At 36.4% G+C, this 13,261-nt stretch overlaps 1 protein-coding gene across 1 annotated transcript in view; it reads left to right on the forward strand.

The window, feature by feature from the left end:
- The first annotated feature begins 1,720 nt into the window (after positions 1–1,720).
- The window catches only part of UBXN4 (UBX domain protein 4), a 34,504-nt gene continuing 22,963 nt past the window's right edge, over positions 1,721–13,261 (forward strand). The window contains exons 1-5 of the mRNA XM_054562586.1: positions 1,721–1,910; positions 8,235–8,337; positions 10,872–10,900; positions 11,394–11,512; positions 12,142–12,316. Coding sequence (XP_054418561.1) covers positions 1,829–1,910; positions 8,235–8,337; positions 10,872–10,900; positions 11,394–11,512; positions 12,142–12,316 — 508 coding nt within the window. The 5' untranslated portion in view covers positions 1,721–1,828. The remainder of the gene's footprint in view (positions 1,911–8,234; positions 8,338–10,871; positions 10,901–11,393; positions 11,513–12,141; positions 12,317–13,261) is intronic.

The following is a 13,261-nucleotide window of genomic DNA, read 5'->3' on the forward strand; positions in this document are numbered from 1 at the left end:
CATCACAGATACAAGTGCTTTCCATATTCTTTTCTACCACTCTCAGCATGTTAGCAATGTCATTTGTCATGGCCACAAAATAGCTGCAGCAGTGCGAGGCATCATATGCACACAATCACATCTAGCAAAAAAAGTTCGTGCTTTCTTCCATGACTCTTTTATTAGGAAATCCTATCTTAGAAGTGTCCACCCCTACTTTCCACAAGGCCCTATTGGCTGAAAGGGGGGGGGGTTAAAAATGAAACAAAATATGTATCTGGTAGTTTCCCTCTCTAGAAGCAAGGAAAAATGAGGGATGTGGTAAAAGAATGATTGTTGAGTGGGCTATTAGCTCAATATGCTATGTATATATACTCACAATCACTTGTTCAGTGTATGCATTCCTCGTCGGAGCAGTCTAAAGTAACAAAAGCAGGGCCTTTGTTTGATTACCTCACCTCCTCATCAATGCCAGGTATGATGCCTACCTCACAGTATAAGAACAATAAATATTTGATAGATGAAAGAAAGGTTATGAGTGATTCTTATAATACTTAATTCTAACAATAGAAATAATCAAAATCATTGCTTTACTGAAAGAATTTATAGGTTGACCAAATTTTAAGAAATCTAGCAAAAAAAGATCAACTCTCATTCTTCTTGAGAAAGTGTCCTATATAAGCAGTAACTGTCTCTAATCAGTATTATGTTTCAGTTTATAACAGTACTATATGAAAGTTCTCATTGGAAAAAGGTAAATAAAAATTGGAATGCAATATATTAGGTATTTTTAGGTTAAATATTTTCAGGAAAGGGGTATTTTCAGAGGTAGCACCTCCTTGATCCTGCAAAGGTTATCAAATGGTTGTACTGCTGGAGGAGAAATTTAATTGATTTAGAATCTATAATGTTGGAAAAGAAATCAAATCATTATTCTCTGTTTTTGAGTTACTTTAGAAAGCAGCTTTGGTAATAAGATAGCTAAGAGGTACGAGGTTTCGTAGTGATCTCTAGTCAGTGACTTGGAAATTGCTCTAGCTTAGTCTACGGATACCTCCCCTTAGGTACACGGGCTGTGTGGCGTTACTGAAGGTGACTGTTGTGTTGTTGTTGGTTTTTTAAAATCCTGTCTTTTCTTCAAGATTGGGATGATAAGGTTCAATAGAAATCAAAACCTCTCATTAAATCCCTACAAAGCCCATTTAGTTCCATACCGAGACTCCCAACCCTATCAAACAATGGCCACTGATCGTAATAGAGAATTACATCGTCCCCCACTAAGCAGGGTTCCACTCGAAGCGGGGACTATTTCCTCCACATTGAAAGTCTCGGGGGTAAGACCACAGCATCTCCGGGTCAAGGAGCGCCCTTTCTCTCTTCCACTTCATAGATTATGAAACGGCTCTCATTGCTGCCCCCCTTAGCCATGCCCGTAAATCACAGTTACATTTTCCTCCATATGAAGAACAAGCCTAAGTTAGACTACAATTCCCGTAATGCCTCACGTCGGGGCCGCGGACGGGCCCTAGCGGTTTAGTCATCTTTCCACTGCCTTCTTCCACTTCCGGGACTGCCGAGCCTAAAGTCTAGCGGGCGCGCGCACGCATCGACTTGCCAACGGGACCAGGCAATGGGGCTCCCTCCCGACCGCGACGTGTGGCGTCACGTGACGCGGCGTACACCGTCCCCGGAGGCCGCTGACGAGTTAGCGCGTTCGTGCGTAGCTCGAGGCAGGGGGCGGACCAGCTAGGGCTGCGGGGGCCGCGGGGTCCGACGACCGGGAGGGTGGGGCCAGCTCCAGGACAGCAGGGAAGACACCTCCAGCGAGCGCCTAGGCCTGTGAGGAGCGATGCTGTGGTTCCAGGGCGCCATTCCGGCCGCCATCGCGTCGGCCAAGAGGAGCGGAGCGGTCTTCGTGGTGTTCGTGGCAGGTGAAGCGGGTGGGGGCCCGAGATACGGCCGGACACTCTCTCCGGCCTACTTGCAGCCGCAGAGTAACCCCAGGGCTGACCGTCGCTGCCTTGTCAGCGCGTTTCCCCCACTGCCAGGGTGGAAGGTACCGTTCCAGCCTCGCCCGCATAGCGCGCGGAGCCTCGTAGACCCCTTTCTGCTTAAGGCGACGAGACGCGGCGAGCAGGCCCTCGCCGTAGAGCCCCACTGCTCCCCGCAGAGCCTCTCACCCGCGCCTACAGAGGAGTTGGCGCAGTCAGACCCTCAAAGCTCTCCCAGAGCCCCTATAGAGCTCTCTGGCCCCAAGGACCCACTTAAGGATGCCTTCGCGCCCGTGCGTAGCTCTGGTGTTTAGGCGGGGATACTGCAGGCCATTAACCAGGCAGTTGGGTTCGTAATTAGTTGTGGACTGTCAGGAAGAAAGCTGTGTCATCGGTAAGCAACAAAGACGGGCCACCTGCTGTTCACGGTTACTGGCGTTCTTACCTTGCTGAAACGCAAACTATTGAGCTTTATGTAGGTTTGGTCATTTCAATCGTAGTGGGATGGGTTCTAATGTGAAATAATTACTCTGTTGCAACTTGAATTTTTTTTTTTAACCGTTTAGCAGAAGTAGACGTTCAGTCCTTGGTTCTTTTTGTTTTCCTGGTCTAATATCTACAATTTCCAGAACGTATATTAACTTGTTTACCTCGGGTTGCTTTGGGTTACTGTGCTCCGTATTTTATTACTCTCATATTTAATTACTGTAATATTCTAGATTTACAGTAAACCTATGCCTCTGTGGGTTTGCTGATTCTTGTTACAGGAACCAAATCAGCGTTCGTGATTACTGCTAATTTGAGGTGTATTATTTCAACTATATGTGTTTAATAACGGTTTATTCATTATTAACTCATAACTCTTGGGAGACTACATAACAGCTCTCACTTTATGCACTGCAGTAAGAACAAGTTTGCTGAAATAATGAGTTTTAATTAACATTAAATTTGAAATTTATAATTGTTTTGTTATGCTAAATTTATAGCTAATTTTCTAATGCTGTTAATTTAGAAAAGTTTGAGCAGTCCATATTATGCTCTTTTATAGTTTTTATTTCACATAAATAAATGCTGTAATACTGTAAGGGAAAAGTAGATTAAAAAGGAAAGGAAAATTAAGTGATAGATACTATACTTATTAAGAATACATAATAGTTTTATGACATTTTGTTTCTTTTCACATAAAATCTCAATTGATTCTTGTGGAGATAGAACAAGTTTTATTATCTGCATTTTATAGATGAGGAAACATGTCCACAGTGGTTAAGTGACGTGCACCAGGGTCACAAAAAGGATTTACATATTGTCTTGACAGGTTTTTTTTAGCTGCTTAAAAAGAAGTGTTTGTTTCTTAAGAAAAAACTGAACAATTGTAGACTTCATGTGATTATTGAAATTGATACAGAAATCAGGAAAGGATTATAGTAGTCATGTTTTTAAACAAAAAACACAGTTGATGGTGTCCAAATGTTCCTGGAAGGCACTCTTAGGCTGACCAGTTTAATTCGAAGGAACTAATGCTAGACTTAATTAACAAACATTTGGAAAACAATAGTGCTAATTATTACAGTAGAAAAAGTTGTAGGTCTTTGGGGCTTTGTGCATATATACACACATTCCTCAATCAACTTTTTACTGATGAGTGTGTATTCTTTGCTTTTAGAATATCAATGATTCTGTTGAATGTTTGCAGGAAGGCTGTTAGCAATCTGTCATAGCCTGTCCCTTGACCCCTTCAGAATATTGTTGCCTTTTCTAGTGTTTTAGGAAGTTACCCCGAAGAATAGATAAGATTAGTGTCACCTAGGAATTTGTAGAGAGAGCATCATGAAACTGCAACACTTACAGATTGCCTAAACCTTTGTTCATAACTCTTAAAGCAAACAGCCAGAACTCATGATTTTCTTAGAACTGAGACCACAGCAATAATATACTAACTCAGTAGAAAATTTAAAAAATATTTTTATAGCTGGAAGGAGTGGTCTTAAGCATAACTTTGGTTCACATAACTACACGGATGGGAAATGTTTTAGACAGATTGTTTACATTTAGTGAACTTTTCATGGATAAATTAAAGAATGTTGTAGGATTGATGTTAGGAAACTGGAAAGATTACTACTAGTTCAGCCAACAAATTAACAAGGATTTTCAAAATATTGTAGCTATGTAAATTTAAAGAAAGAAAACTGAAAAAGATTTGATTCCGTTCTTGGGAAGATAGAATAATCTGACAAGGATCCTGAAAGTAAGGTGTTAGTTCACTGATTAGTGTTGCTAGTGGGCTAAAATTTCCTTGACAGACACTGTTCACTGCCTTTTTTGGTTAAATAGACCACAAAAGCCTTTAAGTTTTGTCCAGTGGAAGTTTTCTAGGCTTGAATTGCTGGCTCTTCTAGGGTCTGCAGTCCTTTGCTTCTGAGCTTGTACTGTTTTCTTTAAGTCCCTTTACTTTGGATACTGTTAATACCACCACGGAGAAAATGTTTTCTCCTAAGATCTTAGACCCACCTAACTTCATGGCATAGTTCATAATTTGATTAGAAACTAAAGATCTTGAAGTTGGTAATTAATAATTCTACTCAGTAGTGTTAAGATACCTCTCACCCAGTTAAGTAATTCCAACCTTACACCTCTGGGCCTTACAGCTGCTACCCCAACTAGGCTGAGTCGTGGACAGACATTGTTGGGGAGGGATGTGACATCTGGGACCCTAACCAATGTGGTACAACATAAGTGAGGGTGTGCAAAGCACCAGCCTCAGAAGTAGCAAATCCATACTTGCAGCTACTTACTTGACATCCCCACTTGGATACCTCACAGGATTCTAAAGCCTAAAAGTATAGTTACTGCCTGAATTTGTGTTTCACCTCCCCAGTGTTCTACATCTAGGTAAATGGCACCTTACATCCAGTTGGTTTGTCTTTGACTCTTAACTTCAGTCTTACCGTCTTGTGTTCCCTGTTGTTCATGACACTACCAGTCACACAGGCCTTCCCTACATCTAAATTTCTTTTCCACAGGGAACTCTTTTGGCGCTTTCCATGGCTCAGTTCTTTCGTCCTTTAGGTCTTACCTTAAATGTTACCACACAGAGGGATTCTGACCAGTCTAAGGAGGTCTCATTATTTTCTCTCATAGTTCTCTTTTTTTTCCACAGCACTTATTACTAAACAAGTACTTTTTTATGTACCATTAGATTTTACTCTCCACTGAGGGCAGACAATGTCTCATTTGTTTTATATTTTGTTTATAGCACAAAGCCTAGCACAAAATAAATGTGGAATGGAATAGTGAATGTATGAAAGAATGAATAAAAAGTATCCCTGATGCATCACAGTCTTCTCTAAGAAGTGTTTGTAGTAACAGTGTTCCCATACAGCTATTTTTCGAGGTTGATATTCTTGTCATTGACTTGGAATTTTACATCTCTCTGCAACCAATAGTCTTAAGAGGTGTGCAGAATGATGTTACTGCAGATGATACTTTTCCCCATCTGCTTTTTCAACATCTAGGAGTCTGCTGATAGGCATTCTTTTTGGCCTGTGGATGCATTAAAGTCCCTGTTTATTTCTCACCATATTTCTTAAAACCCTATTCCTGATATTCCTGGATCTCATTTCCCACAAAATATACTCAGATGTGCAGCATTATTCATACATACAGTATCAAAAATTTATTCTTTCCGCAAAATAGTTATTGAGAGCCTGCTACATGTTATCTACTTATCATATGCCAGATTTTGTAGACATTTGAGTTATTACATGTCAGTAAGTAAAGGAAAAACAGTCATTGCCATTCTGGAACCTGCATTCAATGGAAGATACAGACAATAAACAGTAAACATAAGTAAAAACATACTTTTAATAAAGGTGATAAGTATTATAGAAAGAAACAGGAAATAAGGAACCTTTGGGAATATCTGAAGGGTGTATAATTTTAGAGTGGTGGTTAAGGAAGGCTTTATTGAGAAGATAATATTTGAGCAAGTGTTTACAGAAGAACATTCCAGGCAGAGGAAACAACCTGTACAAAAACCTTTAAATGAATGTCTTTCATAATTAGAGGGATAGAAGGCAAAGGAATAGCAAGAAAATAAAAGGAAATAGAGGTAACTGGACCTTGTAAGGACTGGCTTTTACTTTGAGAGAAAATAGGGAGCCATTGTAGAATTTTGGACAGAGGATTGATGTGACCCGAGAGTTTAAGGAAAGTTGCTGTGTTAAGAATAGACCGAGCACTCTGACCAGCATGGCTCAGTTGGTTGGACGTTGTTCCACAGAGTGAAAGGTTGCTGGTTCCATTCCCATTCTGAGTCAGGGAACATGGCCCAAGTTGCTGGTTCATTCCCAACTGAGGTGAGTAGGAGAGGCAGCTGATTGATGTTTCTCTCTTATATTGATTTTTCTATCCTTATCTTTGTCCCTTCTCCTCTCTCTAAAAATAAAATAAATAAAATCTTAAAAAAAAAAAAAAAAGAATAGACTAAGGAGGGAGACCAAGTTAGGAGGCTATTATAATCATCTAGGTAGATGTGGTACCATAAATCAAGGTAGTAGCAGTGAAAGTGGTAAGATACATTCTGGATATACAGTTGACCCTTGAACAGCATGGGTCCCTTTAAATATGGATTTTTTTCAATAAATATGTAAAGTTACAAGTTATATGTGGATTTTTGACTCCATGGGGGATTGGTGCCCTAACCCTGTGTTGTTCAAGGGTCAGCTGTATTTTGGAGGTAAAAGTCAACTGAAGTCAAGGATAACTAAAGTTTTTGGCCTAAAAACTGAAAAATGGAGTTATTGTGAACAGATAACTGAGAAGGAGAAGGCTAAGTATGGATTAAATTGGCTGGAGAGTGGGGTAGAGCAGCTGACAAAAGAGTAGGTATAGAATGATCTCATTTTTTTAAATTGAAAAATGTGGCCTGAAAACTTTTTTCATCTGTAAATTAGGAAAGGTTCCTTACCTTTGAGAAAATTGTTAACTCTGCTAACCTCAGAAATATTTTTCAGTGACTTACTCAGGTGAGTTTCCTTCTGTCCTCTAATAAGTGGTTATGCCAGATTATGGACATTATAGATCTAAAATGGAAACAATATCTTGATATGTATAACTTTATTTTTTTAACTTTTTAAAAAATTGTTTATTTTTAGAGAGTGTGGAATGGAGGTGGAAAAAGAGAGAGAGAGAAGTGTCAATGCATGAGAGAAACATCAAACTGTTGCCTCTCACATGCCCCCATCCTGGGACCTGGCCCAGTATCGGAACCAAACGAGGGAATCTCAACCTCCAGGTTTTGTGGGTGGATGCCCAATCCACTGAGCCACACCAGTCAGGGCGATAGGTGTAACTTTTAAAAATTTTGTCATTGAAGTATGACATATACTATAATAAGTGAAATACAGGGTCTGGCACAAATAATACCCCTAATAAATGTGTATAATACTTAATAATTATTTAATAAATAAAATCAAATGTGTATAATACAACAAATGTATATATTTATTTATGACATTTCAGTGAAATGTTCAAACTGCTGCCCATTTCATATGAGACATTCATGTACCCTACTAACCACACAAAATCGCATTACTTCTGCCAGACCCTATATAATAAGAGACTACCTCTATAAATTTTTACATATGAGTATACCTGTGTAACTGTCATCCAGATAAGATATCAGTATTTCCAGTAGTCCAGAAGGTTCGTTCATGCTCTTTCCCAATCATTAGCACCTCCACCAAGGTAGCCACTACACTTAAATCTGTTACCATGGATTAGTTTTGGGTCAGTATAATTTTTATAATTAGAATATTAATAAGAAAAAGCAAGTCCAGGACTGCAAATAGAATTATACCTGCCTCAGTTTACCTTGGAGAATTCTGGAGAATAAATGTTGTGGAGGACATTGAAGTCAACAGAAAGGTGCTACATAAAGGAGTAATATTGTACAAGTCTAAAATCATATACTGAAAAGCCAAAATAGTTACTATATATTTCTACACGTGACTTCTAATTATTGTGGATACTATTTTGGATGTCTTCTTTTAGAAAATTCTTTGTATAATCTAAATGACGATATTTTGTATTTTGTCACTTTTTACTAACAATGTATATAGTCACACTTTTCATTTTATGGAAAATGCAGTTTTCAAATTTGGTAGAAAATAGTATTTGTGGTATTATATTATATTTGCAGTTTCCAGGGAAAATAATCAGCAGATACTGACCGTATGCTATAAAAATCCTTGAAATATTTTGTAGGTGATGATGAACAGTCTACACAGATGGCTGCAAGTTGGGAAGATGAGAAAGTGACAGAAGCATCTTCAAACAGTTTCGTTGCTATTAAAATTGATACCAAAAGGTTTGCTTATGTTTTAATCTCTCATTTAAAAAATTATAACTATATTCCTTGGTTGTGATTTATTGTGATGCTTTTAGACTATAAGAATGTTGATTTTTGTCTAAGGTATATTGGGGTCTTAAATTGTGATTGCTCTTTTCCAAATTCATCATTATATCTTGCTGAAAACTTAAGTTCTCATAGTCTCTAACAAGCAGGAATACAAAATAACTGTGATCCTTAGCTTCTAAAAACTTGGAAGTAACTGTAAATCATATATTGAGTGTCTTTGAAAGGTTGACCATTCTTCTGGGTCCTATTTTGGGGATTGGAGTTGTTTAATAGGAATAAGGACATTTATCAGTCCCTCGTAATACCTGCTATCCACAAGACTATTTTATTTGTTAATTCATCCCTCTTCCCCACATTAAAAGTTTTTTATTATAGAAAATTTCAAATATATAAAAAGTAACTGAAGAGTATAATAAATCCCCATGTACTTGTCACCTATTTCAGTACTTAATAACTCATGATCAGCCCTTCTCATCTATACCCCTATTCATTTCCACTCATCCCATATAATTTTGAAACAAATCTCAATCATCATATCACTTCATCTATAAATATTTTAGTATATCTCTAAAAGATAAATATACTTAATTTTTTAACAACTGGAATACTTGAAAAACAAAATAATCGCTTGATTTCAGATATCCACCCAGCATTCAACTTTTCAATTATCTCCTCAGAGTCATAGAGTCATAAAATAAAATAATAAATTTATTATTAATTTAATTTGTTGCAGTTGGTTTGGTTCAGGATCCATCAAGTTTCACACATTGTGGGGTAGTTATCTTTCTTAAGTTTCTTTTCCTCTGTACCTCTTTCTGTCTTTTTGTTTGCTATATATTTTTTGAAGATACCTTAGTTTCCTCCAGGATGGATTTTGTAGACTGCAGCTCTTTTGTGTCATTTAGTTTGTTCCTCTGTCCTTTATTCCTCTGACAGTTGGATTCAGGTCAGATTTTTTTTTTCCTCAAGACTACTCCATAGGTGGTGGTGTGTCTTCCATTAGAAGGCACATAATGTCCTGTTATTTCTCTTCATGATAATAACAGCAGCCATCAGTGATCAATTCCTAGAGACAGTAATTCATTAGTAATTGCAAAGTGGTTTTCCTGTCCTTTTCACTTAATTATATCAGAATATTTCAAATATTAATAATGCTTGAAAACTGCTGTCAAGATTAAAAAATGTTCAGAAATTTACCTGTAAGTTTAGAAATTTTTTATTTAAAAATTGCAGTATTAACAGAAGCTTCATAAAGCAAATTATAGTGCAGTCTGTTTCACAAGAATAGTTACTGAACTACATATTTATTGAGCTATAATAGTTTCTTTAAAACTGTTATTTTATTATCATTTATATTGTTAATTTTCTTCCAGAAGCACCTATTAGAGTTAGTATGGCAGGAGGAATGTAGGGCTTTATTGGGAATGTGGAAGAAATATGAATTTCAGCATTCTTGAGACTAAATATAAATATAGTGTTATTTATCTAGGACTTTTAACAAGAAATTCCTCTTAGATGCAGGGATGCCTGTGTATAATGATAGTTGATGTTTGTTTAATTATGGAGTGCTTACTGATAAAATTAGAATGTCTTTTAAATTATGAGAAGTAAATTCTATTTGTTATACAATAATGAAATTGCCTAATGTTCCAGGAACATTTTAGTGTATATAGAGACAGCCTCCATTGAAAATAAATTGGTAAGACATGCATCAGAAGTTTACAGCGGTTATTTCTGAGAAAGTAGAATTCTTGGTAATTTAAAAAGTATTTTCCTGTCATGTTTTTATGATAATGTTTTATATTCAGGAAAAAATGAAACAGATTTCTAGTTCTTGGAAGCATTAATTCTTGGAATTACTCATTTACATTGATTAATATCTCTTACTCACCTGATAGTATAAAGTCTCTTTCCTATGCCTGCTCCTAACCACCCAGTTCCCTTCTCTGGAGGCAACCAAATCAAGAAAATATGTTTATGTTTGTTTTCTTTCTCTTTAAAAAAAAAAAAAAGTTTGACATACTTTTTTGTACCATTTTTCTTTTTATGATTGCATAATTTAATCAGTTTTTATTGGTGGATATTTAGGTTGCGTTGAGTCCATTGTTATTTTCAGGTGTTGTATTATCACTTGCTCAGGAAAGTCATAGGCATAAATATCTTCTTGTTACAAGATACTGTATTCAGGTACACTTGCCGCTGAGAAAGCAGCACAACAGATACTAATTTGAATTTTAGCCACCAGATCCACCCACCAGTTTGTAGGTTGCAAGAGTAAGTTCTTTTAATCTGAAAATTATAAAACAAGAAAGGTCTGTGAAATAAGAATTGTATTTTTCTCCTGCCAGCTGATGGCTATGAAAGGAACTAGTAGTTTCAGAAAAATGTTCACAATTAGTACAGTAAATTCTTATAAAAACAACTCACTATTTGGGTAACACTTTCATTCATCTAGTGATTTTCTCTTTGATTTTGTTTTACAGTGAAGCCTGCCTGCAGTTCTCACAAATCTGTATCCTTTCAACAAAGAATCAGGTTTATATATATTTTTTGTTTGAGGATTTACATTTTTTTTGTTTAATTTATGGCATTTAGAAGTCACTCATTTTTATTTACAAACTCATGCATTCTTGTTTATGGGAACTTTATATCACTAAATGTGCTTTGGGACAATACATTGTAGTAAATGGAATCATAAGGATTTTTTTTTATTATGAGCATCTAGAAAGTAGTTTGGTTGGCATGTTAAAAGTAGCTGACAAGAGGCAATATGGATGTGTAAGTTACGAAAGAGGGGAATGTAGTGGATGTTCTCTACTCAGCTGTGCAATACAAGTAAGTAATAAATCAGTTCCCATATCACATGCAGTAATAGAAATTATTTTGTTAACATGTTAGCTGATTATTTTGTGAAATTCACAAAGATGATTTGCTTTGTTGATAGTAATGTTTCATAAAATTATCCCTTTTTCCTATGAATTGTTGGACTTAATTAAACTGTACAGATCCTGTAGTGTGTGTTCCATCAAGTTTTTTCATTGGAGACAGTGGAATTCCCTTGGAAGTAATAGCTGGAAGTGTTTCTGCAGATGAGCTTGTTACCAGAATTCACAAAGTCCGGCAGGTGAGAAGGAGCAGAATTGCTCTTTGTATAAACATGTGAAAATGATTAGCCAGGAATGTGACATGAGAATATTTTTGGAACTGCTCTGTATATTCAGGAATATGCTAGGCCATTAAATTTGAAAGGTAGTAAATACTCTCTTCCTGGACTGGTTTTAAAAATAGCATTATGAAGTTAGAGGTGCCTGTACCTAACACTTGAATGACTTATTTCCCCTTCTCTTTTCTTTCCTCAACCAGCCACATAATGCACATCATTCTTTGTTGCAGGAGAATTGTTGTCACGTTAAGGCATCTAACTGTATATTGCTTGATGTGTTTTAAGGACCTTACTCAATTTCTTATTTTCATCCACTTGGGCAGATCACTAATGTAGCTTGTAACTTTTTGCCTTGAATTGTAATTTGAAGGAAAAGCAACATTGTACTTGGAACATCCTAAAATCTTTTTATGTTTTTCTCAGGTTACAGTAGAATTTCATAAGATGATTATGTCATATTTAGGTTTATGTATTTTAGATTTATCTACTTAGAAAGTATATACTTTGACTTATTCATATTTTTGTCTCATCTGCCATAGTAAATTTAAATTCTTATCTGTTAATTAAATTTCAATGTGTTTTCTCCCTAGATGCACTCATTAAAAGGTGAAACATCAGTGGCAAATAGCAGCGAGTCAGAAAGTTCAGTCTCTACACCATCCACCTCATTTGAACCTAACAACACTTCTGAAAATTCTCTGTCCAGAAATGGAGAGCTTTGTGAGACACCGCCCACTTCTGATACAAAGTCAGATTCTGCAACAGGTAATTATCAGTGTATCTTTTGGGTACAATAGAAGTTTTCCTTCACTTCATTTTAAAAGCCATGGATTACTATCCTGTAAAAAATATATTGTATATATTTAACTTAAAATTTAAGGGTTGTCTTAATGACATATTTGTCATTTAGTGGCAGAAGAGGATAAAGTCAGTGAATATGCCCTTCAAACCCAATAAGCAACAGTCCAGAATAGTTGATTTTTAATTTGTGCTACTGCACTGTGGTTCAGGGCCTGTCATTATGACACTCAGCAATTTTATAAATTTCTTCCCAGCTAGAAGATTTTGAAAGGCCCAAATGAGCTAACGTATTTGGAATTGTTTTTATAACCAATAAACTACTAGGCACATTTGAGGATAATATTTGCATTTTTAAATTAGAATTAAACAGTAATTGTAAAATAAAGCTTGTGGAAATGAGAGGTATGAGTGAAGAGGGATTGATAGAAAAGGCAAAAGAAGTTTTAAACTGTGTATTAGGGATCATGGTCAGACTTGTTTGGTGTTATATATAGCTATGTATTAGTCAACATAGTGTTAGATAAACAGAGTTAGAACAGTAGTATCTTAAAAGATGATCCCACTCTATCATCCTGGATAATCATCAAGCCTCTGTTTGAGTACATTTAATGGCAGGAGGGTCATTATTTTTCCTAAGAAGCCTATTCTGTTGTTGAAGCCCGAGTTTTTAGAAAAAGTCTTCTTGTGTTGAGCTGAAATTTGATAACCTATAATTTTCCATTAAATATAATGCTAGTTATGGAGTTACACGTAATAGGTTTTTGAATATTTGAGGAAGAGCTATCAGGTCCCTTCTTGGTAGTCTCATTTAAGATTTTACATGCATAGATTACTTCAATTCTGGGTGCATGTAGGACTGAGGGATCTGTAATGAATGTAGTCCATTAGGTGTATAGCAGAACAGTTATC

Source organism: Pteronotus mesoamericanus, unplaced genomic scaffold (genome assembly GCF_021234165.1).
Source record: "Pteronotus mesoamericanus isolate MK-2021 breed Mesoamerican mustached bat unplaced genomic scaffold, CSHL_Meso_final scaffold_651, whole genome shotgun sequence".
Classification (NCBI taxonomy): Eukaryota; Metazoa; Chordata; class Mammalia; order Chiroptera; family Mormoopidae; genus Pteronotus; species Pteronotus mesoamericanus.